This window comes from Salvelinus namaycush, chromosome 7, assembly GCF_016432855.1.
Source record: "Salvelinus namaycush isolate Seneca chromosome 7, SaNama_1.0, whole genome shotgun sequence".
Classification (NCBI taxonomy): Eukaryota; Metazoa; Chordata; class Actinopteri; order Salmoniformes; family Salmonidae; genus Salvelinus; species Salvelinus namaycush.
In genome coordinates this window covers 20,852,195-20,878,616 of record NC_052313.1, presented here as the reverse complement: position 1 = coordinate 20,878,616, position 26,422 = coordinate 20,852,195, and the positions used below count along the sequence as shown (strand labels likewise).

General features: G+C 40.9%; 2 protein-coding genes across 6 annotated transcripts; one reads left to right on the top strand and one right to left on the bottom strand.

Annotated features, from left to right (window-relative positions):
- The first annotated feature begins 399 nt into the window (after positions 1 to 399).
- LOC120051078 (acyl-CoA-binding domain-containing protein 5A-like) lies at positions 400 to 20,726 on the top strand. Of its 3 annotated transcripts, none has more exons than XM_038997709.1 (13): positions 400 to 496; positions 885 to 1,007; positions 11,205 to 11,325; positions 14,761 to 14,833; positions 14,980 to 15,157; positions 15,542 to 15,778; positions 15,895 to 16,101; positions 17,561 to 17,655; positions 17,835 to 18,021; positions 18,122 to 18,321; positions 18,446 to 18,502; positions 18,645 to 18,754; positions 18,970 to 20,726. In XM_038997709.1, exons 2-13 carry the CDS (start codon positions 923 to 925, stop codon positions 18,980 to 18,982), a joined length of 1,563 nt encoding a protein of 520 aa, XP_038853637.1. In that variant the 5' UTR covers positions 400 to 496; positions 885 to 922; the 3' UTR covers positions 18,983 to 20,726. The 3 variants fall into 3 exon arrangements, with proteins under 3 accessions (XP_038853637.1, XP_038853638.1, XP_038853636.1); XM_038997710.1 differs by having other exon boundaries at positions 400 to 511; positions 15,040 to 15,157; XM_038997708.1 differs by having other exon boundaries at positions 400 to 511.
- LOC120051077 (serine/threonine-protein kinase greatwall-like) lies at positions 20,624 to 26,422 on the bottom strand. 3 transcript variants are annotated; one of them, XM_038997706.1, is made up of 14 exons: positions 26,348 to 26,422; positions 26,000 to 26,243; positions 25,664 to 25,801; positions 25,430 to 25,569; positions 25,253 to 25,341; positions 25,052 to 25,158; positions 24,768 to 24,927; positions 24,430 to 24,602; positions 23,153 to 24,307; positions 22,865 to 23,006; positions 22,563 to 22,583; positions 21,725 to 21,838; positions 21,479 to 21,580; positions 20,624 to 21,350 (listed from the first exon to the last, which is right to left on the bottom strand). In XM_038997706.1, exons 2-14 carry the CDS (start codon positions 26,177 to 26,179, stop codon positions 21,193 to 21,195), a joined length of 2,679 nt encoding a protein of 892 aa, XP_038853634.1. In that variant the 5' UTR covers positions 26,180 to 26,243; positions 26,348 to 26,422; the 3' UTR covers positions 20,624 to 21,192. The 3 variants fall into 3 exon arrangements, 2 of the variants coding, with proteins under 2 accessions (XP_038853634.1, XP_038853635.1); XR_005477223.1 differs by having other exon boundaries at positions 21,238 to 21,350; positions 21,479 to 21,596; XM_038997707.1 differs by lacking the exon at positions 22,563 to 22,583.

Here is a 26,422-nt window from a genome sequence, read left to right as displayed (position 1 = left end):
GGCTTCATACCTTTACCATACAGTTATTTGATGGAACATGTTTTGAGGTCAATTACACACTTAGCCATTGACTGCATTTAGAACTACATATCCAGTAAGCACCCACTGTCTGTGGTGCATTGTGGAGTTTGTAGGGATTTTGGTGTATACTAAATAACATATTTATCAGAGACGGAAGAGTAAGCGAGATATTCCACTTACAAAAAAAAGTATGTTTCCTTTACGCGTGCTACGTTGGGTTAAGTAGACCAGACCCAGCTGATATTACATTCGTGTCTATGGGAGAGCCACCCCCTTAAGTAAACAGGAACTGACCATTTTCAATGGTCAACGGCCTGAGTGAACTATCTTTATTTATCCACCATCTTCGATATTTCTCTCCATTTTAGCAGTAGAAAACTACAACTCCCTTAGGATACAGTGCCTGTCATTACTGTATTGTGCATGGCTTCTGTTGGTAAGAATAAAGAGAGGTCGCCAAGCAAGTCTCAAACAGGTAGATAATTAAATGGTGAGTAATTAACGTACTTGTCTTATTTACCAAGTACAATGCAAAGTTTTTTTGTGTTAATTAGAAAGATAAAACTTACAAGGATGTTTTTAAACCGTTTGTGTTGTTTCTTGCATTGAGCGCTCTAAATTTCAGAGACGACATAACCTCCTGGTTGATTTGGTTTAGCTTAGGCTACTGTTATAGGGTTGTATTCAAATAGTCAGCTGTATATATAATTCTGTATTTGAAAAACTTACATGTTATTGTGAACGGTTTGCCCACGCTATTTGAACAATGTTATTATGGGCGTATGACCTAGCTGACGCCACAAATATTGCTGCAACCAACTCAACTCTTTTGTTAGTAGAATTTCAATTATGATTATTTCTAGGTTTGAAGAGTTCGCTATCGTAATTCACATTTCGGTTCATGATGGAGATGGAGGATGGCAGACCTTTGCACGAGCTGAGGTTTGACGCCGCTGTCAAAGTGATACAAAGCTTGCCTCCAGACGGTAAGAGCTTTAACTACGGGCAAGGCTATATGCCACATTGTAGCAAAGGCAATTAAGTTAGCCTACAGACAGTGCATTCGGAAAGTATTCAGATCTCTTGACTTATGACCGTATTTGTAACATTACAGCATTATTTAAAAATTGATTAAATAGTCGTCCCCTCATCAATTTACACAGAATACCCCATAATAACAAAGAAAAAACAGGTTTAGACATTTTTCCAAATTTATAAGAAATAAACAGCGTAAATATCACATTTTACATAAGTATTCAGACCCTTTACTCAGTACTTTGTTGAAGCATCTTTGGCAGCAATTACAGCCTCGAGTCTTCTTGGGTATGACGCAACAAGCTTTGCACACCTGTATTTGGGGAGTTTCTCCCATTATTCTCTGCAGATCCTCTCAAGCTGTGTCAGGTTGGATGGGGAGCGTCACTGCACAGCTATTTTCAGGTCTCTCAAGAGATGTTCCGATCGGGTTCAAGTCCGGGCTTTGGCTGGGCCACACAAGGACATTCAGAGACTTGTCCCGAAGCCACTCTTGCATTGTCTTGGCTGTGTGCTTAGGTTCGTTGTCCTGTTGGAAGGTGAACCTTCACCCCAGTCTGAGGTCCTGGGCAGGTTTTGATCAAGGATCTCTCCGTACTTTGCTCCATCTTTCCCTCGATCCTGACTAGGGCTGGACGATATGGCCAAAATATTTAAATATTATATCACAGTATTTTTTTTAATAGGATGGTATTTGACGGTATTTTTAGTTTTTGAATAATAAAAGTGTTACATTTGCTTTATGAGTAGTGAGTGATCCTAGGGTGGCAGCACATACATTCTTTTATCATTTCTGCATTTCCTGCACTCAATTGCAGTGGTGGAAAAAGTTCCCAAATGTCATACTTGAGTAAAAGTAAAGATACGTTAATAGAAAATTACTCAAGTAAAAGTGAAAGTCACCAAGTAAAATACTACTTGAGTAAAAGTCTAAAAGTATTTGGTTTTAAACATACTTAAGTATCAAAAGTAAATGTAATTGATAAAATGTACTTAAGTATCAAAAGTAAAAGTTTAAATCATTTCAAATTCCTTATGTTAAGCAAACCAGATGGCACCTTTTTATTTACAGATAGCCAGATGCACACCAACATTCAGACATAATTTACAAATAAAGCATTTGTGTTTAGTGAGTCCTCCAGATCAGAGGCAGTAGATGACCAGGGATGTTATCTTGATAGTGTGTGAATTGGACCATTTTCCTGTCCTGCTAAGCATTCAAAATGTAACGAGTACTTTTAGGTGTCAGGGAAAATTTATGGAGTAATAGTACAGTATTTTCTTTAGGAATGTAGTGAAGTAAAAGTAAAAGTTGTCAAAAAATATTAATAGTAAAGTACAAATACCCCCCAAAAATACTTAAGTAGTACTTTAAAGTATTTTAACTTAAGTAAAAAATACTTTCAAGTACTACTTAAGTACTTTACACCACTGCTCAATTGAGATCATTTCCACACTGCCACGTAGGGCTGCACGATATGGGTAAATAATCTAGGACTTATTTTTAACCAAATGTTGCAATTGCGATTTGACTTACGAATTAGAGAAAAACTGTTGGAATCATGGAAGTATAACGACTATTCTAATTCTATAGTTAGAATATAGTAGTGGGCGCTTTGAATTAGAGGTCGACCGATTATGATTTTTCAACGCCGATACCGATTATTGGAGGACCAAAAAAAGCCAATACCGATTAATCGGACGATTTTTATATATATATTTGTAATAATGACAATTACAACAATACTGAATGAACAATGAACACTTTTATTTTAACTTAATATAATACATCAATAAAATCAATTTAGTGTCAAATAAATAATGAAACATGTTCAATTTGGTTTAAATAATGCAAAAACAAAGTGTTGGAGAAGAAAGTAAAAGTGCAATATGTGCCATGTAAAAAAGCCAAAGTTTAAGTTCCTTGCTCAGAACATGAGAACATATGAAATCTGGTGGTTCCTTTTAACATATTCCCAGGTAAGAAGTTTTAGGTTGTAGTTATTATAGGACTATTTCTCTCTACCATTTGACTATTGGATGTTCTAATAGGTATGTTAGTATTGCCAGCCTAATCTCGGGAGTTGATAGGCTTGAAGTCATAAACAGCGCAAAGCATTGCGAAGAGCTGCTGATAAACGCAGTAAAGTGCTGTTTGAATGAATGCTTACGAGCCTGCTGCTGCCTACCACCGCTCAGTCAGACTGCTCTATCAAATCATAGACTTAATTATAATAACACACAGAAATACGAGCCTTAGGTCATTAATATGGTCGAATCCGGAAACGATCATTTCGAAAACAAAACGTTTATTCTTTCAGTGAAATACGGAACCGTTCCGTACTTTATCTAACGGGTGGCATCAATAAGTCTAAAGATTCCTGTTACATTGCACAACCTTCAATGTTATGTCATAGTTACGTAAAATTCTGGCAAATTAGTTCGCAACGAGCCTGTTGCATATATCCTGACTCTGCGTGCAATGAACGCAGGAGAAGTGACACAATTTCCCTAGTTTAATATTGCCTGCTAACCTGGATTTCTTTTAACTAAATATGCAGGTTTAAAAAATATATACTTCTGTGTATTGATTTTTTAAAAAGCATTGATGTTTATGGTTAGGTACATTGGTGCAACGTTTGTGCTTTTTTCGCAAATGCGCTTTTGTTAAATCATCCCCCGTCTGGCGAAGTTGGCTGTCTTTGTTAGGAAGAAATAATCTTCATACAGTTCGCAACGAGCCAGGCAGCCCAAACTGCTGCATATACCCTGACTCTGTTGCACAGAACGCAAGAGAAGTGACACAATTTCCCTAGTTAAAATACATTTATGTTAGTAGGCAATATTAACTAAATATGCAGGTTTAAAAATATACTTGTGTATTGATTTTAAGAAAGGCGTTGATGTTTATGGTTAGGTACACATTGGTGCAACGACAGTGCTTTTTTCGCAAATGTGCTTGTTAAATCACCTGTTTGGCAAAGTAGGCAATGATAAATTAACAGGCACCGCATCGATTATATGCAACGCAGGACAAGCTAGATAAACTAGTAATATCATCAACCATGTGTAGTTAACTAGTGATTATGTTAAGATTGATTGTTTTTTATAAAATATGTTTAATGCTAGCTAGCACCTTACCTTGGCTCCTTGCTGCACTCGCATAACAGGTAGTCAGCCTGCCATGCAGTCTCCTCGTGGAGTGCAATGTAATCGGCCATGATCAGTCTCCAAAAATGCCGATTACCGATTGTTATGAAAACTTGAAATCGGCCCTAATTAATCGGCCATTCCGATTAATCGGTCGACCTCTACTTTGAATACAGTGTTGTTTGAGATGACAACAAATTAAAATGCCAGGGAGGCGTTATTGTGACAGGGTAGGAACTAAAGTGTTGATAAGTCTTTCCTAGGGGACCCTATAAGCTTTGGCTACATTGCATGTTTTCTCTTAGCTACTTTATGTAGCTAACATATTCTTGCTTTGCATATTCCTCTTTGATTTAGAAGATATTGTTGCACAAACAACATGCTGATTTAGGTCTACACCATCACTGGTAATATCAGGCTGTATTAGCTAGCTACGTTTGCTCTTAATCAGTACATTTATTAGCTTGCTAGCTATTAGCTTTAGCGGCTAACAATTAGACAAACTAGCTGTTTGCTGAAGTAAGAAACAAACTAATAGTGTCATTATATAACACTAGTGGATTTATATTAAGAAGCAAAGTGAAAACAGCATTGTTGTCATCAACATTGCTGCATTGACAATGCAGACTGAAGGCAAGTGTCTTGTGGTTGAGGAACATCAATTGCGCTCCTTGAGTGACAGGGGGCGTGGCTATGTCTGTGTGCACGGAGAGAAAGAGCGGAGAGAGATGACTCAAGTAGCTAAGTACACTATAAAAATTGACATTACACATGGCGTATCATATTTAACAAACCAAACATTGAAATACCGGCAGAGAAGGTTAAGTAAAAAAAAAAAAAAAAAAAAAAACGTCCCTGCATCAATACCGGTATATCATAAAATACGGTATACCGCCCAGCCCTAATCCTGACTAGTATCCCAGTCCCTGCCGCTGAAAAATATCCCCACAACTTGATGCTTCCACCACCATGCTTCACTTTAGGGATGGTATTGGCCGGATGATGAGCGGTGCCTGGTTTCTTCCAGACGTGACGCTAGGCATTCAGGACAAAAAATTGAATCTTGGTTTCATCAGACCAAAGAATCTTGTTTCTCATGGTCTGAGTCCTTTAGGTGCCTTTTGGCAAACTCCGAGCGGGCTGTCATGTGCCTTTTACTGAGGAGTGGCTTCCATCTGGCCACTCTACCATAAAGGACTGATTGGTGGAGTGGTGCAGAGATGGTTGTCCTTCTGGAAGGTTCTCCCATCACAGAGGAACTCAGGAGCTCTGTCAGAGTGATCATCGGGATTTTGGGCACCTCCCTGACCAAGACCCTTCTCCTCCGATTGCTCAGTTTGGCCGGGCGGCCAGCTCTAGGAAGTGTCTTGGGTGTTTCAAACATCTTCCATTTAAGAATGATGGAAGCCACTGTGTTCTTGGGGAACTTCATTTTTTGGTACCCTTCCCCAGATCTCTATGGAGCTCTATGGACAATTCCTTCGACCTCATGGCTTGGTTTTTGCTCTGACATGCACTGTCAACTGTGGGACCTTATATAGACAGGTGTGTGCCTTTCCAAATCATGTCCAATCAATTGAACTAACACAGGTGGACTTCACTCAAGTTATAGAAACATCTCAAGGATGATCAATGGAAACAGGATGTACCTGAGCTCAATTTCGAGTCTCATAGCAAAGGATCTGAATACTTACGTAAATAAGGTATTTCTGTTTTAGTTGTTTTATAAATTAGCAAACATTTCTGGAAAACTTAAGTATTTTTTTCGCTTTGTCATTATGAGGTATTGTGTGTAGACTGAGGATAAAACAAAATGGGGGGGGGGGGGGCTGTAACGTAACAAAATGTGAAAAAAGTCAAGGGGTCTGAATACTTTCCGAATGCACTGTACAACAAAGCTGTCTGGGAATAGGTCTATTTGCCTTTTCTATAGCCTGAGTTACATTACAATGCATTAAAAAAAAACATTCATAAAAAAACAAATATTGAAAGAAAAGCATTGCAAGTTTGAATTTTGTAAAGTTAGCGTGGGAGAAGTGGATTGTTTTTAAGTTGATCAATAATGACAAACCTCCTGGCATTGACAACTTCGATGGAAAGCTGCTGAGGATTGTAGCTGACTCTAGACCCTCCTATCCTATCTTTAATCTGAGCCTGGAGGAAAGTCTTTGTACTCAGGCCTGAAGGGAAGTCATTCCGCTACCCAGGAGTGGTAAAGCGGCCTTTACTGTTTCTAACAGCAGACCTATCAGCTTGCTGCCAGCTCTTAGCAAACTGTTGTGAAAAATTGTGTTTGACCAAATACAATGCTACTTCTCAGAAAACAGACTTTCAGCATGCTTATAGAGAAGGGTACTTATTATCTACTGCACTGACACGTGACTGATGATTGGTTGAAATAAATTGATAATAAGAAGATTGTGGGAGTTGTACTGTTAGATTTCAGTGCAGACTTTTATATTATTGATCATAAAAAAAAAAGTTTGGACACCTACTCATTGCATGTTTTTTCTCTCTATTTTTTACATTGTAGAATAAGAGTGAAAACATCAAAACTATGAAACAACACATATGGAATCATGTAGTAACAAAAAAGTGTTAAAAAATACAAATATATTTTAGATTTTATATTTTTAAATGTAGCCATTGATGATAGTTTTGCACACTCTTGGCATTCTCTCAACCAGCTTCATGCGGTAGTCCCCTGGAATGCATTTAAATTAACAGCTGTGCCTTGTTAAAAGTTAATTTGTGGAATTTCTTTCCTTCTTAATGCGTTTGAACCAATCGATTGTGCTGTGACAAGGTATACAGAAGATAGCCCTATTTGGTAAAAGACCAAGTCTATATAATTGCAAGAACAGCTCAAATAAGCAAAGAGAAACGACAGTCCATCATTACTTTAAGATATGAAGGTCAGTCAATCCAAAACATTTCTAGACCTTTGAAAGTTTCTTCAAGTGCAGTCGCAAAAACCATAAAGCGCTATGATGAAACTGGCTCTCATGAGGACCGCCACAGGAAAGGAAGACCCAGAGTTACCTCTGCTGCAGAGGATAAGTTCATTAAAGTCACGAGCCTCAGAAATTGCTGCCCAAATAAATGCTTCACATAGTTCAAGTAACAGACACATCTCAACATCAACTATTCAGAGGAGACTGCATGAATCAAGCCTTCATGGTCGAATTGCTGCAAAGAAACCACATCTGAAGGACACCAATAATAAGAAGAGACTTGATTGTGACAAGAAACACGAGCAATGGGACATTAGACAGGTGGAAATCTGTCCTTTGGTCTGATGAGTCCAAATTGCTTCCAACCGCTGTGTCTTTGTTAGACGCAGAGTAAGTGAACGGATGATCTCCACGTGTGTAGTTCCCACTGTGAAGCATGGCGGAGGAGATGTGGTGGTGCTTTGCTGTTGACACTGTCAGTGATTTATTTAGAATTCAAATCACACTTAACCAGCATGGCTACCACAGCATTCTGCAGCGATACGCCATCCCATCTGGTTTGCGCTTAGTGGGACTATCATTTGTTTTTCAACAGGACAATCACCCAACACACCTCCAGGCCGTGTAAGGGCTATTTGATCAATAAGGATAGTGATGGAGTGCTGCATCAGATGACCTGGCCGTCACAATCACCCGACCTCAACCCAATTGAGATGGTTTGGGATGAGTTGGACCGCAGAGTGAATGAAAAGCAGCCAACAAGTACTCAGCATATGTGGGAACTCCTTCAAGACTGTTGAAAAGCATTCCAGGTGAAGCTGGTTGAGAGAATGCCAAGAGTGTGCAAAGCTGTTATCAAGGCAAAGGGTGGCTACGTTGAAGAACGTAAAATATAAAACATATTTTGATTTGTTTAACAATTTTTTGGTTACTACATGATTCCATATGTGTTATTTCATAGTTTTGATGTCTTCACTATTATTCTACAATATAAAGAAAACTTTTGAATGAGTAGGTGTGCCCAACCTTTAACAGGTGTGTTATGGCTTTTCAACCTCTGCTCTGAATCCACGATATGGCAATATATCTAATAGAACTCAAAGGGTTTTCTTTAATGGAAGCTTCTATAATATCAAACATGTAAAGTGTGGTGTACCGTAGGGCAGCTCTCTAGACCCTCTACTCTTTTCTATTTTTACCAATGACCTGCCAAAGGCATTAAACAAACCATGTGTGTCCATGTATGCTGATGGTTCAACCATATACACATCAGCAAGCACAGCTATTGAAGTAATTGAATCCTTTAACAAAGAGTTGCAGTCTGTTTTGGAATGGGTGGCCAGTAATAAACTGGTCCTGAACATCTCTAAAACTCAGTGTTGTATTTGTTACAAATAATTCCCTAAGTTCTAGACCTCAGCTGAATCTGGTAATAAATGCTGTGGATGTTGAAAAAGTTGAGGAGACTAAATTGCTTGGTGTTACCTTAGATTGTAAACTGTCACGGTCAAACATATAGATTCAATGGTTGTAAAGATGGGGAGAGGTCTGTCCGTAATAAAGAGATGCTCTGCTTTTTCGACGCCACACTCCACGAAGCAAGTTCTTCAAGCTATAGTTTTGTCTTATCTTGATTATTGTCCAGTTGTGTGGTTGAGTGCTGCAAGGAAGAGCTAGTTAAGCTACAGCTGGCCCAGAACAGAGCGGCACGTCTTGCTCTTCATTGTAATCAGAGGGCTAATATATATATATATATACATACACACAGTGGGGAGAACAAGTATTTGATACACTGCCGATTTTGCAGGTTTTCCTACTTACAAAGCATGTAGAGGTCTGTAATTTTTATTATAGGTACACTTCAACTGTGAGAGACGGAATCTAAAACAAAAATCCAGAAAATCACATTGTATGATTTTTAAGTAATTCATTTGCAATTTATTGCATGACATAAGTATTTGATCACCTACCAACCAGTAAGAATTCCGGCTCTCACAGACCTGTTAGTTTTTCTTTAAGAAGCCCTCCTGTTCTCCAATCATTACCTGTATTAACTGCACCTGTTTGAACTCGTTACCTGTATAAAAGACACCTGTCCACACACTCAATCAAACAGACTCCAACGTCTCCACAATGGCCAAGACCAGAGAGCTGTGTAAGGACATCAGGGATAAAATTGTAGACCTGCACAAGGCTGGGATGGGCTACAGGACAATAGGCAAGCAGCTTGGTGAGAAGGCAACAACTGTTGGCGCAATTATTAGAAAATGGAAGAAGTTCAAGATGACGGTCAATCACCCTCGGTCTGGGGCTCCATGCAAGATCTCACCTCGTGGGGCATCAATGATCATGAGGAAGGTGAGGGATCAGCCCAGAACTACACGGCAGGACCTGGTCAATGACCTGAAGAGAGCTGGGACCACAGTCTCAAAGAAAACCATTAGTAACACACTACGCCGTCATGGATTAAAATCCTGCAGTGCACGCAAGGTCCCACTGCTCAAGCCAGCGCATGTCCAGGCCCGTCTGAAGTTTGCCAATGACCATCTGGATGATCCAGAGGAGGAATGGGAGAAGGTCATGTGGTCTGATGAGACAAAAATAGAGCTTTTTGGTCTAAACTCCACTCGCCGTGTTTGGAGGAAGAAGAAGGATGAGTACAACCCCAAGAATACCATCCCAACCGTGAAGCATGGAGGTGGAAACATCATTTTTTTGGGGATGCTTTTCTGCAAAGGGGACAGGACGACTGCACCGTATTGAGGGGAGGATGGATGGGGCCATGTATCGCGAGATCTTGGCCAACAACCTCCTTCCCTCAGTAAGAGCATTGAAGATGGGTTGTGGCTGGGTCTTCCAGCATGACAACGACCCGAAACACACAGCCAGGGCAACTAAGGAGTGGCTCCGTAAGAAGCATCTCAAGGTCCTGGAGTGGCCTAGCCAGTCTCCAGACCTGAACCCAATAGAAAATCTTTGGAGGGAGCTGAAAGTCCGTATTGCCCAGCGACAGCCCCGAAACCTGAAGGATCTGGAGAAGGTCTGTATGGAGGAGTGGGCCAAAATCCCTGCTGCAGTGTGTGCAAAGCTGGTCAAGAACTACAGGAAACGTATGATCTCTGTAATTGCAAACAAAGGTTTCTGTACCAAATATTAAGTTCTGCTTTTCTGATGTATCAAATACTTATGTCATGCAAATGAATTACTTAAAAATCATACAATGTGATTTTCTGGATTTTTGTTTTAGATTCCATCTCTCACAGTTGAAGTGTACCTATGATAAAAATGACAGACCTCTACATGCTTTGTAAGTAGGAAAACCTGCAAAATCGGCAGTGTATCAAATACTTGTTCTCCCCACTGTATGTATATATGTATATATATATATATATATATATATATATATATATATATATATATATATATATATATATATATATATATATATATATTATGCATGCCAGTCTCTCGTGGCTAAGAGTTGAGGAGAGACTGACTGCATCACTTCTTCTTTTTATAAGAAACATTAATGTGTTGAAAATCCCAAATTGTTTGCACACACACTTACCCCACAAGACATGCCACCAGGAGTCTTTTCACATTCCCCAAATCCAGAACAAATTTAAGAAAGCGTACAGTATTTTAGAGACATTATTGCATGGAACTCCGTTCCATCTCTTATTGCTCAAATTAACAGCATACCTGGTTTAAAAAAACAGATAAAGCAACACCTCACGGCACAACGCCCCTCCCCTATTTGACCTAGATAGTTTGTGTGTATGTATTGACATGTAGGCTACGTGTGCCTTTTTAAAAATGTATGTAGTTCTGTACTTGAGCTGTTCTTGTCTATTAATTGTCTGTATTATGTAATGTTTCATGTTTTGTGTGGTCCCCAGGAATATTAGCTGCTGCTTTCGCAAAAGCTAATGGGGATCCTAATAAAATACAATGAAATTACAATTTAAATGCAATGTGTGTGAACCCCACAGAGTTTTCGAAAAGCCTGTCAAATGTAAGATGTATTTTGTGTATCCATTCCAGGTTCCTTTCAGCCCTCTAATGACATGATGCTCAGGTTTTACAGTTACTACAAACAAGCCACACTTGGACCATGCAGCATACCCAGACCTGGCTTTTGGGATCCGGTGGGAAAAGTTAAATGGTAATGCAAAGTAAACCGTAGGAGCATAGAGTCAGGAAGTAGTTTGACTGTGGGGGTGCTGCGATGGTGGGGGAATGTAATAATTATAATAATCTGATAATACTTGTGGAATATAAAAAAGGTTGCTTGATATGTTTTCCAGTTTCTTGAAATGCTTTGCAAATGCAACTTATTACTATGTGAAAACTGAAAATGTCTATTCATTCCTTTTCAAATCAAATGCTATTTGTCACATACACGTGTTCAGCAGATTTTATTGCGGGTGTAGTGAAATGCAAGGCGCTCTTATCCAGAACAACTTACAGTAGTGAGTGCATACATTTTCATACTTTTCCCCCATGAATTAAAAAATAATTCAGATTTTTCATGTGTTGCTGCAGCACCCTCCGCACCCATACTTCCCACAGCTATGTGTAGGAGTCAAATAAGGTCTTCTAACAGAGATTCTTCACTGGAGTCCTATTTTTATTCTCTGTATTGTAGTCCTTGCAGTTAACTTTCCTATTGCCACATTTTGTCTGATTTAACTCAGGACCTGTTGTGCTGGAGAGGCATCATATGTCAGGTCACCTTCTACCCACTTGGCGGGAGTTGACAGTGTTTACTTGTGTAGATTGTTAAAGAAGATGGCTACACTAAGCAAATTCTCTTTTAGGAATGACACTGAAGCTATTTATAATCAGTTAACTATTAGACTATTACTGCTTTACCGGCCCTAACTTGAAGAGTTGGCAGGCCAGATACTGCTTAGCTCAATGTGCATCTGGGTCATTGACCAGGTGGATACTCTGCTGATAACAAATGTCATGATTATGACATTAGGAATCAGGTTTGAGGAGTTATCGAGGTAACTTTTGTAAACTTTGAGTATAACTCAGGATAACTGGTACCACAAAAGTGGCTCCCCTTTTAGCCAGATACATTTCAATGGCAATGAATCCTTCAGTAGTAACCTGCTCTCGGGCAGGCTAAATCAGGGCTAACTCCATTAATTCGGAATGAAGTGTCTGAGCCGCAAGGTGAGGACCAATGAAATCAGATTACATCCCTCTTGCAAAAATTGCGTCATCATCCCCTTCTTTTGAGTAAGTCGACCGATTTTAAATGTTATTTATCAAATGGTTTTTTGTGTATAATAAGTTAGAATACCTATCACATTTAGTAATGATAGAATGCATTTGAAATTTAATGCACAGTAAAACTTTTGACTTAATACAATTATTTTTTCGATAGGAGTGGGGAAAAAAGGTGCTCGTGCACACCAAAGACGGCATGACGATAAGTAATAAAATAAGGACGTCACTTCAAAAAGCCTGTTTCACACCATAGTCTGCTGGATTGGCAAGATAACTTTTCTTTCATTTTGATTCAACACAAATTAAAATGTGGCACTGACTCGCCCATGGATTGATGCTTCAGCAGTGTCTCAATGAAGAGTTCGACTAGCCACGTGCAACATGCACGCGCAGTTACAAGCATGCTGGAGTTAGCGGGCAGGCGGGCGAGCATTATCCACGGTCGTTGTACGAATAAAGCTGGAATGTGAAGCTGGCTAGCTTTAGAAAAACCTGAGTAGATCTAGCTTCCTTTCATAGTATACCTCTCAGAACTATAATGGCTTGACATGCTGCTCATGGCTCCTATTTCAGTGTCCATTATGCCCGTTATGTATATGAGAGTTCAAGAATGGAAAGAAAGTGTATTATAATACACAAGATCCTTGGGTATTCCAGTTTTTCTGTTACTGATAACTTAAAATGTTAACCTGTATTACATTTTCTTCCAAGGCAATATGCATTCCGAAAGTATTCAGACCCCTTCCCAACATTTTGTTACGTTATAGACTTATTCTAAAATTGATTAAATAAATAAAAATTATCCTCAATCTACACAAAATACCCCATAATGACAAAGCGAAAACAGGTTTTTAGAAATTTTTGCTAATGTATTCAAATAAAAAAACAGATATTACATTTACATAAGCATTCAGACCCTTACTCAGTACTTTGTTGAAGCACCTTTGCCGGTGATTACAGTCTTGGGTATGACGCTACAAGCTTGGCACAACTGTATTTGGGGAGTTCTCCCATTCTTCTCTGCAGATCTTCTCAAGCTCTGTCAGGTTGGATGGGGAGCGTTTCTGCACAGCTATTTTCAGGTCTCCAGAGATATTCGATCGGGTTCAAGTCCGGACTCTGGCTGGGCCACTCAAGGACATTCAGAGACTTGTCCCAGAAGCCACTCCAGCGTTGTCTTGGCTTTGTGCTTAGGGTTGTTGCCCTGTTGGAAGGTGAGCCTTTGCCCCAGTCTGAGGTCCTGAGCACTCTGAAGCAGGTGTTCATCAAGGATCTTTCAGTACTTTGCTCTGTTCATCTATCCCTTGATTCTGACTAGTTTCCCAGTCCTTGCTGCTGAAAAACATCCCCACAGCATTATGCTGTAACCACCATGGTTCACTGTAGGGATGGTGCCAGGTTTCTTCCAGACGTGACGCTTGGCATTCAGGCCAAATAGTTAAATCTTGGTTTCGTCATACCAGAGAATCTTGTTTCTCATGGTCTGAGAGTCCTTTAGGTGCCTTTTGGCAAACTCCAAACTGGCTGTCATGTGCCTTTTACTGAGGAGTGGCTTCCATCAGGCCACACTACCATAAAGACCTGATCGATGGAGTGCTGCAGAGATGGTTGTCCTTCTGGAAGGTTCTCCTATCTCCACAGAGGAACTCTGGAGCTCTGTCAGAATGACCATCGGGTTCTTGGTCACCTCCCTGACCAAGGCCCTTCTCCCCCGATTGCTCAGTTTGGCTGGGTGGCCAGCTCTAGGAAGAGTCTTGGTGGTTCCAAACTTTTTCTATTTAAGAATAGAGGCCACTGTGTTCTTGGGGACCTTCAATGCTGCAGAAATGTTTTGGTACCCTTCCCCAGATCTGTGCCTCGACACAATCCTGTCTCTGAGCTCTACGGACAATTCCTTCGACCTCATGGCTTGGTTTTTCCTCTGACATGCACTGTCAACTGTGGGACCTTATATAGACAGGTGTGTGCCTTTCCAAATCATGTCCAATCAATTGAATTTACCACAGGTGGACTCCAAGTTGTAGAAACATCTCAAGGATGATCAATGGAAACAGGATGCACCTGAGCTCAATTTCGAGTCTCATAGCAAAGGGTCTGAATAATGCAAATAAGGTATTTCTGGTTTTATCTGTAATACATTTGCAAACATGTCTAAACCTGTTTTCACTTTGTCATTATGGGGTATTGTGTGTAGATTGATGAGGAACAAAAAAAAATATTTTATCAATTTTAGAATAAGGCTGTGGAAAAAGTGAAGGGGTCTGAATACTTTTTTATTTTTTTATTTTTTACTTTGCACTGTATTCCAGGAGACACTTAATGTAGGTGTTATGTTAAACATCTTGTTCTGTCTACATAGGGATGCATGGAGTGATCTGGGAGATATGACCAAGGAAGAGGCTATGACAGCTTACGTTGATGAAATGAAGCTGGTAAGTGCATACCAGCGTTGGCGTCTATTCTAATACATTGTTGATGAATCCAGGAAGCGAATAGAATTCTATTCTTGGATTGACATTTCCTGAGTTCAATGAAGTAGATCACTTTGTTGATGAAAATATGTCTTAATGGCATTCAGACAGGATCGCTTGGACGTCAGTGGACACTAAATGTGTTTGCTGTCTTATTTAAACGACAGATCCTTGAGGGCATGCCCTGTACAGATGAGGTAGAGCAGCTTCTAAAGGTGCTGGGCCCATTCTACGAACAGGTGGAAGAGAAAAAGCAGATACATCAGGTGTCAGACCTGTCCGCAGGTACTGTCACTACCTTTCTAATTTGATTTCATATGAATTTGATTTATTTTATTTGGAATGTTTTCCATTTTAACATAGCAATTTCTATCATGTGCTCAGCCCGTTTGACAAGGTTTGCTAGGCAACTTGAAGGCAAGTGTATGGACATGTATCATTTACCCTCAATGACCTGCCCCTTAGTTATGTCTGGTGTTGTAGTTCTGTATACATACATTTTCTTTCATATTTGTTTTAGATATATTTTTGCTTTATATCTCCTAGTTTGGCTAAATTGGAATTGATCTCCTAGTATGTCTCCTAGTATATCTTATAGTTTGGCTAAATGAAACTAATAGTAACATATAGTTCTAATAACGTTGTAACACTGTTGTTGCTATGCCGCAGGTTTTGGAACCATGCTAACATCAGCACCTTCAAAAAGTGTCACAAAGAGCCTCATTAGGACAATGGAAATGAATGGCACTTTGGAGACACGGAAACCCAGACAGGCTGTTGAACCTCCGGAGCCCAAAGTCATGGCACTGAAGGAACAGGGGGAGGAAGAGGAGTTTGAGTTTGATGAGGAAGATGAGATGGAGGATGGAAAATTAGAAATTGTTGAGATAAAAGAGGTGAAAAAAGGTATATGTTGTCGAACATTAAAAAATGTAAATAAATTTAAAAAAGGAAAACGTTAAGCAGAAATGTTTATCTTGTAATAATATTTTTTATTTATTTTTATCTTTCATTGAAAAAAGCCTCAGCCCCACAGCCGGAGAAAAATGGCTCATCCAGGAGAACTAAAGTACCCCTGTTCAATGGTAATGTGTGGAACGGAGTGGGCCACCTCCCCAATGGGACCCACACCTCCAAGGCTGCCCTGAACAGTGAGGACTCAGAGGAGGGCCTCACCAACAGCACCCTGCCCTTGGAGCCCCATGTCCAGGTCAACGGCCACCACGCAGGTGGGTTCCACTGGTTAAAGTTGCATCGACAACAGCAGGGCCCTCCAACCCTGTTCTTGAAGAGCTACCCACGGCTCTAACCCTAATCTAGCGCACCTGATTCTAATAATTAGCTGGTTGATAAGCTAAATCAGGTTAGTTATAACTGGGGTTGAAGTGAAAATTGACAGGGTTGGAGAGCCTTGGACAACAGTGACATACTGTAGTGAAGGGCAGGGTTTCCCCAACTTGGTCCTGGGGCCCCCTCTGGGTGCATGTTTAGTTTTTTCCCTAGTACTACACAGCATTTAAATAACCAAAGATTGATGATGAGTTGATTATTTGAATCAGCTGTGTAATGCTAGGGCAAAAACCAAAACGTGCACCCTGGTGGAGGGAAGGGGAATACCTAGTCAGTTGCACAACTGGATGGATTCAACCGAAATGTGTCTTCCACGTTTAACCTCTGAATCAGAGAGGTGCGAGGGGATTGCCTTATTCGATGTCAATGTCATCAGTGCCAGGGCAGCAGTTGTTTTCGGGGGTTAACTGCCTTGTTTAGAATGTTGTTCCTACATTGCCATCGTCGACGGTTTGAGTTCCTTGGGCCGTAAGTCTCTTATCCATGGCCGCCAGATTGTGAATAGTAAATTGCGCGTTACACTAACATTACTTTTTATTTGTTGTAAACACAAAAAGGTAGAAGCTCTATCCCTGTGGTAACCAATAGGTATTTCGGGCACCATAGAAAAAGTTAGAAACTAACAAATCCGGTTGCATGATGGATATTACATTTGTGTATTGTTGTAACGTATACCATAGATATACAGACTTAGCTATTATATTAGGCCTAGAGTTTTCTTTTATAACAGAACTGAGTATTGAAATTGGATACAATTCACAATTGTCATTGATGTCCACTATGCAGAATATCAATATTGCTCATTTCAACAAGAATCAGGCCTTATAGGCCTAACCCAGATCCACCATTAACCAGATGTCCATAAAAGGTTTAAAGATGGATAGTCAGTCCTCTGTAGATTAGCACCCTGCCTGCCCACAGTGGGCGGTTGTTCTCATGGATCCTTGGCCATGTGATCTGATAAGCTGCACAGCTTTACTCCCAGAGCTGTTGCAACTCAGCATTTTCCTAGGAACAGCCACAGACTCCCTGCTCTGATGGATTGCCATTACATTATGCTCCTAAAAGATGGTCTAGGGTCAGTTGTGTTTCTATTACTTTCACCTCTCACCAACTCATTACATCAAATTAGTGATCACCTTGAGAAAGGAGAAAGGATGCATTTGGAATGTGGAACACACAATATGATGTGAATGGAGCACAGGCCTCTGCAATGGTTGCATTTGTGTTGCTTCTTAATCAGTCCCGCTAGCACAAACTTTTCTCTGAGGGAAGTTTCCCATATGGCTAAGAATCTGACCTGACCTGTATGGGACGGGGTACTATTTGTTCTCATAGATCTCAACGCGGATGTATTCAGGCCCTATCGCACCGCCAGTGACTCAGACAGCGAGGTCTACTGCGACTCCATGGACCAGTTTGGCCTGGAAGAGGTAAGAAGCAAAGGGGACACCTAGTCAATTACACAACTGAATGTATTCAACCGAAATGTGTCTTCCCGCATTTAACCCAACTCCTCTGAATCAGAGGGCACAGTGTACAGACAATGCAAGTACACACTCCATGTACATGGAGCATTTCCAAATCCTCATGTATGTGTGTTTTGGTCCAGGGCTCTGAGGCACAAACTGACCGCTGTCTGGAGCTGGATGAGGAACATGGGGAAAAGGGGGAGACTATTGGAGGGGACAGTGTGACGGGCATCCAGTGTGGCGCGGAGGATGGGGAGACTTGTGGAGGGGCCTCTCAGAGACTGAATGCAGGCAGGCCCAATAGCTCCCTGGTCGGGAGAGAACGAGGTGCGGTGTGTGTGTGTGTTTAGGCCTGTCTTACTTCTCTATTTACCTACAAGTGTATGTCTGTGTTTACACCTCTCTTCCGTGTTTGCGTGTGTTATAGGTTCTAGGTCTTCAGGGCACAGTCCAGGTGCCCAGAAGCCCTTGCAGGGTAGCGGGGGGGACGGGGAGCGGTGGGGGGGAGCAGGGACACGAGGAGGCAGTCTGAATGAACAGATCGTAGTGGCGCTGGCCAGACTGCAGGAAGACATGCAACATGTCCTGGACAGACTGCACACACTGGAGGCCCTCACTGCATCCCAGGTCAGAGACCCACATTTAGCAATTGAAGTATATTACATAGCCTGTTGATAGTGACTACTGTGGAAAGGGTATGTTATAAGTACTCATTTGTTTTGTACCTTCTCTCTTTGTACATGTTCTCTAGGCAAGGTCACCGGCTCAACCATACCCACCATCACCCCTGGCAAAGAAGAATAGTAAGGTACAGTGCGCTGCCTTTACTCTCTGTCAACATTTCATTTGGACTCGCATCGTCATAGACTAAAGATGCCCTTTGTACCTTTGGTTTTAGGGATATTGTGACCTTCAGTTTGATCACTTTTTATTCATGCTCTGTCCTCTAGAAACCATCCTGGTGGCCTTTCAACGTGTCTCCCAGCACTGTAGCCTTTGCTGTTGTGTGGCCATTTGTGGTGCAGTGGCTTATCCGCCGATATCTTCAACGTAGGAGAAGGTAATTGTATAGCAAGATGGGGATATTCTAAAATAACTGAGTCGATTGTGTTTTTGTGTAAATTGAGACATTTTGTTACATTTGTTAGTTGTTCATCCATTCATGATTCTGCCTCTGATACTCTCTATATGTGGATACTGTAGCTTTATCAAAATAATCTATTGTTTGATAGAGGCTTGTACTTAGTAAGAATGTTTTCTTGTCCCCACTATCAGACGAATCAATTGAAAAATCTCCCAGCCCAAATACACAAAGCGAGAAGAGTAGACTATCAACAGTCTTTGGTTTGTTAACGACCGTCGCCTCCCTTATGCTTTCCCCCACACCTCCGTAACTCTAGCTTTTGCGCTATGAAGATTGCACTGTGAGTGGTGGAAGCCTCGCAACCCACTAGAATTGAAATCAAAGAGAAATGTGAATGTATTGATCCACAGCTTGTAATCGTGCAAGCTTTTTTGAGATGATAGGCTACAATTACTTTACTACATTAGTAATTATTTTACTCTTAAGAAATTATTAGGATTTAACTTGGGAGGGGAAAGTTATTGTTTATGTATGTTGATTATTGCATTGTTCGTAGATAGATCACAATAGTTTATTTTATTGCAAGTATGCCATACATCTTATGGGCATTATAAGAACTATCTAACTTGTCCTGCAAATGCCTGCCATGGACACACTGCAATATAAACCATAGGCCATATATCATAATAGTTTCTTAGGCAATGCTGCTAATATATTGTGATAACTGTAGGTAGATAAAGTGTAGAAATAATGATGTATTCTTTGAAAGGTACATTTAATTCTGAAAACATATTTTTTTCTAATAACATGAAATGAAAATTAAGGCTTTGTCTAGTCTTTGGTTAACCAGGTTGTTGTACATGACTGCTAAATGTTTTCTCTAGGATGTGAATGGTTCATATTTTGTAACATACTTCATATCTGATCATGTTTTTATACACATAGCTTGTGTATTCTCTGAATTTCCTCAACCCATGATAAAGTGCCTCGCCAATTTAAGTTATACGGGGTACTTAAGTACCTTACTGTGATTGTTTTCAATTAAAATGGTGAAAAAAGTTACCAAAAATTGCTTCTTAGCAAAGAGCAATTTCTCAAGCAAGAATTTTCCTAGGGCTGTCTGGGGGAGTGGTGTGGGGAAACTGAACATTTGCTGTTATTGGCAGAGGTTTGGAACTTTCTTATTGGTCTAGTAACTAATTTAACACCAGGTGACATCAGGCAGGCCAAAACAGGCTGTAATTTCAAACAGCGCTTACAGTGAAAGGGCATTATCATAATTTTCACAGTATTATTCCAACCTCAGTGTGGAAATATAAAACACAGGAAAATCTTTTTTTACTGGGCTTTTAATAGCAATATTCTTATGTAGCAAAGTTTATTGTGATGTGTAAATTTGGTCATGTATGGTGTCTGTTTTTAAATCTGTTAGATTAAAAAAAACATTGAATTGGTTCATGTAGTATACATTGTTTAAAAATAGCTGTACAGTCCAGATTAATGCAATATTTTAATTGCATTCTAATGTACTATATGAATCTATATCAAATTAATATACATAAGATTTACATTGGCAGTAGAGCCGGTGCCCTTTTCAGTGCCATTGATTTGTTAAATACATTTTCTACTAAATATGAATCTAAAGCGTTCACATTTTCTGCCTTAGGCGTAGATGGTTGTTTGCATGTGATCTGTCGTCCAAGGCACAAAGGTAATAAAGCATTTTGATCTGTTTGACTGAAAACAAATTCCTCTTATGAAGGTTCACAACACACACAAGATCCGACCACGCAAATGTTTTGGTTCTTCGTGTATCATGGGAAGAGAAAAAAAATGAGCAATCACTTCACACAACATCCATTTTAATTTGTACATTTTTCCTCATAAGAATGTAATTTTTTTTAAAAAAAGATCCTACAAGAAATAAAAATATTTTGTGGAGAGTATCCATACAGATGTAGTGTGTGACCTGCATGAAGATGAAATCAATCATAGTGGTCACTTTACAAATGGCAGGCGCATAAAAGAGCAGTGAAACATGGTGCTACGTGATATAAAAAGACAGTTATGCCATTAAGTTGACAGACAGTACAAATATTCAACTCACACACAAGATTAGGTTATATATTAATCCTATTTTTTTTCTTAACCAACTAGAACCCTAAAACAAAACTCAATAGGGTACCTGCCCAGCCTATATAACAGTAGGGAAAACACTGCAGTGATACATGGTAGATGATGAGGGATAGAGGATAGCATAGTGAGGAACAGTTGGTGTACAACAGCGTGGGGTCAATTCCATTTCAATTCAGAAAGTAAACTCAATTTTACCAAATGAAAAGCATTAAAAGGAATTGGAATTTCAGTGTACTTCCTGAATAGACTGGAATTCACCCCAACGCTGGTGTACAAACCTACAGACTGAATCCAGACATGACTAGATGCTGGGCAGTGTTTCTAGCATCAAAGTATGATGTGTCTGTTTCGTTCTCCGGCTGGGGGATGAAGGGCATGGTCTGGTTCTGAAGGTTATCCCAGTCCAACCCCTCAAAGAGAGCGTGGCCCCTCAGTTCTGATGCAGAAAAAATATATGGTTGTAGCAAAAACATTTAACTATCAATCAGAATGACATCCATGAAATGGTATTATTACAGTTTGGTTACACTGAACTGCATTTAAATTGGGCAAAGAAAACCTTACCTTTGAGGCCAGCCCGTTTGTTCATATCCATGGTGAGTAAGATCTCTATGGCATTCCGGGAATTGTGGGATAGCTCCTCATCACCATCAGGCCATGGGATATCTGAGATAGAAAATAACTAAATAAACAATATTGGTGATATAAAACACTTTGAAATGCATGATTTTACTTTGCTGTAAAGGCCTTCATGTCACATTGATAACATAACAGAAGCAATAAACAGCCATGGCAGCTGCTGATATCTACCTCTGTTGAGAATATTCTGGAAGACAAGCTGAGGGGTTTCGTCATTGAAGGGGGGCACACCGGTGAGGAACTCAAACAGACACACGCCCAAGGCCCACCAGTCCACCATGTAGTCTGAGGGGGGAACAGATAGTCACTTTTCTTAGGTACCAGTACTGTAGTGTCACTGCATTTTTCTGTTAGGCTGTGCCTCTATTCTACAGCGGTGGAAGCAGGACCTGAGTTAGACAAATCGGACAATATTAGGCTTAATGTTTCGATGTAAAATTTCAGATAATTGTCAGATCTACACACTTCTCAATTTAATGATTGTGGACGATGTTGAAATTGTGTATTGCTTGCTAACATTACTAAGTCCTAAATAATTGTTTGCAATAAATGACATTATCTAAACCAATATTTTTTCTTACATTCTTTCCAACAGACCCACACCTTGGCACCAAACATCATATTCCAGGACAAAACCCATACCAATGTTAGAAACATGACAGATTTCATCAGCTTGAAAATATGCCTTTATAATAGGGCCCATCTGAAAGTCACCAATGTTAGTCCTCCACTCTGACATATGAATGACTTTCCTTACTCTTCAACACCATGCCTTAAAATTGGCTTCCCATTAGAATTTCCCTCAATTTAATCCCAACATGGGTCCACACCAACCCAATACAAAGGGCCAGAAGCAGCAATTACAATGGGGAATCAGAACCAGCCTTTTGCAACCTATCCACGTAATATTGAATCAGGCAGCCATTTCCTCTGGTACTAGACAGTGAATGCAGGGAAGCTGAGAGCACATGCATTTCCCTGGCAGTTAGCAAGGTTACGATCAACTTACCACAATTAAGATATCCTGAAACTAAAAAAAGAATGCCTGTTAAAATAGCTGAACTTGCTTTCTCAACGGGCATTTATTTATCCGGTATTTTACCAGGTAAGTTGACTGAGAACACATTCTCATTTACAGCAACGACCTGGGGAATAGTTACAGGGGAGAGGGGGATGAATGAGCCAATTGTAAATGGGCTCATTCATTTATACCTACATGTAAAGTTGTGAAGATGACAGCAATTATACCAACATGCATACAGAAATATTTTGAATCGCCCCACTGGCACCCTCCCCAGTGTCATCCCTTACCATGTGGTATCCCCAATAGCAGCTCTGGGGCTAGGTAGTCTGGGGTGCCTAAAATCGGCACTCCCTCCACAGGTACCGGAGCACGTCGGACACTCTTGGGGGTCCTGAATGGAGTGTGGGATGTTGTCATCGTCTGTGGGGTCTGAAATTAGAAAAATGAATAAATAACAGCGATAAAACAGTTGTGTAATGTAGGTTCCCTGTAGAAGAAAAAAATAAGCTATATTCAGGTCATACATTTGAACGTAGCCCAGTAGCCATCACCCCTGAGCCTCGACTCAGATCTACCTGATAGAGGGAGCTGTTGGAGTTGGGTCTCTTCTGGACTGGTGTGACAGCAGCAGGCATACTGTGGTAGGAGGCTGAGGTAGCCATATCCATGGCCTCTACTGAGCCCAGGCTGAGGCGTGAGTTCCACGACATGTTGGAGCGGTTGATGGAGCTGCAATAGCTCCGGAAGGCCACCACGTTCCTGGGCTTGAGGAACGAGGGTGACTTGGTCATGCTGGGGTCCAGCTCGGGGACTCTGTCAAGGAAGGAGCGTTTGGATACGCCTCCTCGCAGGGTGAGCATGTTGCCCGGCTTTGCTGTTCCTATACTAGCGAAGGTGGGTGGCTGAGGTGGCAGTGCGGTACTGGGTGATATTTCGCTGTTGTCTAGCTCTAACAATGGCAAATGCCCTTCTTTGGCACTATGAGTCGACCACTTTGGGGTTGGGCTGTTGACATTGATGGACATTTCATGAACCGACCCCTCAGAGTCAATGCTCAGGCTGCTGCTCAGCTCATGGTCTTCACCAAAATACCTTCCCTCAACAAAGACCCCCTCTGCTAGGTCATCCAACTCACACAGGAGGTTTTTAGACACAGCAATGGGACTGGAGCGTTTGGGCACCTGTCCTTTAGCAGTCCCTTGACCCTCAGATCCAAACTCCTCCAAATGAACATTGGCAAACACCCCGGTCAGACCAGTACGATACTTCAAAGCCACTTCTGGGACCCCAGAACACCTCTGGTACTCCGAGTCTCTCTTCTTGGAAAGAGATTCCAACTGCTCAGGACTTTTCTCCACCTCCTCAAACCCTCTCTTTACTGCTGAGGTTACCCCAGACTGGACTTCCATTGGTTTCCCTTTGGTGGCACAGATACTTTCAGCTCCAGAAACATTGCCTCTGATTGATTGAGAGAGTTCAGGCTTCTTGGGTGGGGCAGATTGCTCCACCTCGTTAAACTGAAGCTTCTTTCCAGCATGGGGTTCCTGTTGGGCCTTCCTGGACAGTTCTCCGGTACTGGGTTCTTGGTAGAGCTGTTCACGTAGGTCCAAGTTGTCCAACGATGCCAGGGCAGAGCCCTGGCCCAACATCCTCATATCAGAGGTCACCTTTCCGCCCGTTTGTCCACTTGCATTCCTACCATATAGGTACGGCACGTTCTCAACCTCATTCTAGAAAAGGAAATGGAATACAATAACAAAAACGGAATACAACATACATATCTTCTAATAACCAATGACCCACAAATACAGATATTTGAAAACAAAATGCTTATTTGCTACTGGCTTCTGACCTGCTCCAGCTCCCATAGTGGGCTGACACCTCCCTCAGAGTCAGTGGTGGAGGGGAAGATGCATGATTGGCTGCCGCCTGCGCTCATGGTGTCAAACCTCCTCCTGGACTTGAGCAGCCTGGGAGTCAGGCTCTTGGCCAAAGCATATGGGCTGAACACACAGCTGTTGGGTCCTGAAAAAACAAAACAAGGACTGATTAGAACCAGTTTGAGGGAACAGAATCCACTTTCTCCTCAGGACAGGTTTGACTACATGTCTGACCAGTCTGCGCTCTATAGATAAAGATGAAAACCTGAAACACAGGGTGGTTTACGGAGGTAGAATTGAAGAGACATACCCAAAGTCCGGCTAAGGCAGACAGGGGAACGCAGGTATTCCTTCTGTCTCCTCAAGGGTGAACTGAGCGTGTTTTTCCGCTGTTCAATTTTCCCACATGACATAGGGCTAAACACAGCCGAGCTGCTGCTGTGCCGCTTGCCCTCCACTGCTGGTGTGTTCTGTGTTTGATGAGAGCACAGAATAAATATTTAATCTGGCAACAAACCAATCATATCACACGTATTATCATTACTGATGTATTCTAAATGGAATACATACTTAAATACAATTAACTTTACTCACAAGTCCAAGAGAGCTGATCAAAGACAGGACTTGACCAGGGGTGCGGAAATAATCTTGTTTAGGCATGACCAAAGATGGGGTTGTCAAGATATCTGCAAGACTCAATTCTGGGAGGAAAAGGAATTAAAATGTAAAACAACAAAAGCCTGCAAGCAGATGGAGATGGATGGGTTAATTAAGTGTACGCTATAGTGCCCATACCTCTGTCAAGCTTGACTTTGGAGAGGCCAAAGTCTGTAAGCTTGATGTGGCCTTCATTAGACACAAGCATATTGTCCGGCTTTAGGTCCCTAAAAGATTGAACAGAATACAAAACTCAATTATACTAAAATGTGAAATAAACACAAATATTTTGAAGATGAGTAGTTATAAAAGTACCTGTGGGTGATTCCATGGCGATGGAGGTAGTCTAAAGCACGTGCCACCTCTGAAATGTATTTCACTGACATGTCCTCATCAAAATACCCATAGATGTGAAGAAGTGATTTCACATCCCCTCCAATAAGGTATTCCATCACCTGTGGATAAACATGTACAGAGGCAATATACCAAAGCCAGGTCAGGGACATGCGTCACTCACTGTTGTCATTTGTATTTTTTGGGACCACATACCAAATACACTTTTGTTGCTGTTTGGAGACAGTAGAAGAGGTGCACAACAAAGGGACTTTTGCTGAGGGCCAATGCGTCCCTCTCTGCCTTCATCTGATCTGCCATATTTTTGTCACGCATGTCTGCTTTCTTCACCACCTGGAGGAAAGTGAATAGCCAGTAAAGTGTTATTATCCTCAAAGGTCCATGTAAGTTAGGTAAATACAATTTTTTTAAAGTTAAATGCTTTCCAACTCCTTTCTTTACATTAACAGCTGTTACTGATGGTTCACCCCACTTAAAATTCTAAATGCTGTCGAGCAGATGCATAGCAGTGGTAAAATGTTGATTACTTGCCTTGATTGCATATAAGCGTGCATTGCTTTTCTTCCGTGCAAGGTAAACCTTTCCAAAGGCACCACGGCTGATGGGCTTCAAAACAACGAAGTCTTCGATTGAGGCAGGTTTTGGAATATCGGATACCTTCCCATCTGCACAAGAAAGGGGGCACGCACCCTGCTTTTCACCCGCATCCATAGTTGGCACCTACTAGCAGCTAACTTTAGCGTAGACTTTTGCAACTTTTCAAGGGGAATACATCCTGAAAGTAAGTAAAAACAAAAAGCGTGCATGCAATTAAATTAGTAAGCTGTTACAGTTCAAAATACCTATATGACGTTTTATGAAACAAATCGTTTCACTAACCTGACAGACAAGACAAGGCGCGGTTTGTTTTGAAATTTGAAATCCGCTCACAGAAATAGGGGTCCTGCGTGACGT

Coding starts and splice junctions, on each gene's coding strand:
- LOC120051078 (XM_038997709.1), top strand. CDS start 923: ATGATGGAGATGGAGGATGGCAGACCTTTGCACGAGCTGAGGTTTGAC. Junction 1,008..11,204: donor ACAAAGCTTGCCTCCAGACG/GTAAGAGCTTTA, acceptor TATCCATTCCAG/GTTCCTTTCAGCCCTCTAAT. Junction 11,326..14,760: donor CCGGTGGGAAAAGTTAAATG/GTAATGCAAAGT, acceptor CTGTCTACATAG/GGATGCATGGAGTGATCTGG.
- LOC120051077 (XM_038997706.1), bottom strand. CDS start 26,179: ATGGATGCGGGTGAAAAGCAGGGTGCGTGCCCCCTTTCTTGTGCAGAT. Junction 25,570..25,663: donor CAGCAACAAAAGTGTATTTG/GTATGTGGTCCC, acceptor GTTTATCCACAG/GTGATGGAATACCTTATTGG. Junction 24,928..25,051: donor TGATCAGCTCTCTTGGACTT/GTGAGTAAAGTT, acceptor CATCAAACACAG/AACACACCAGCAGTGGAGGG.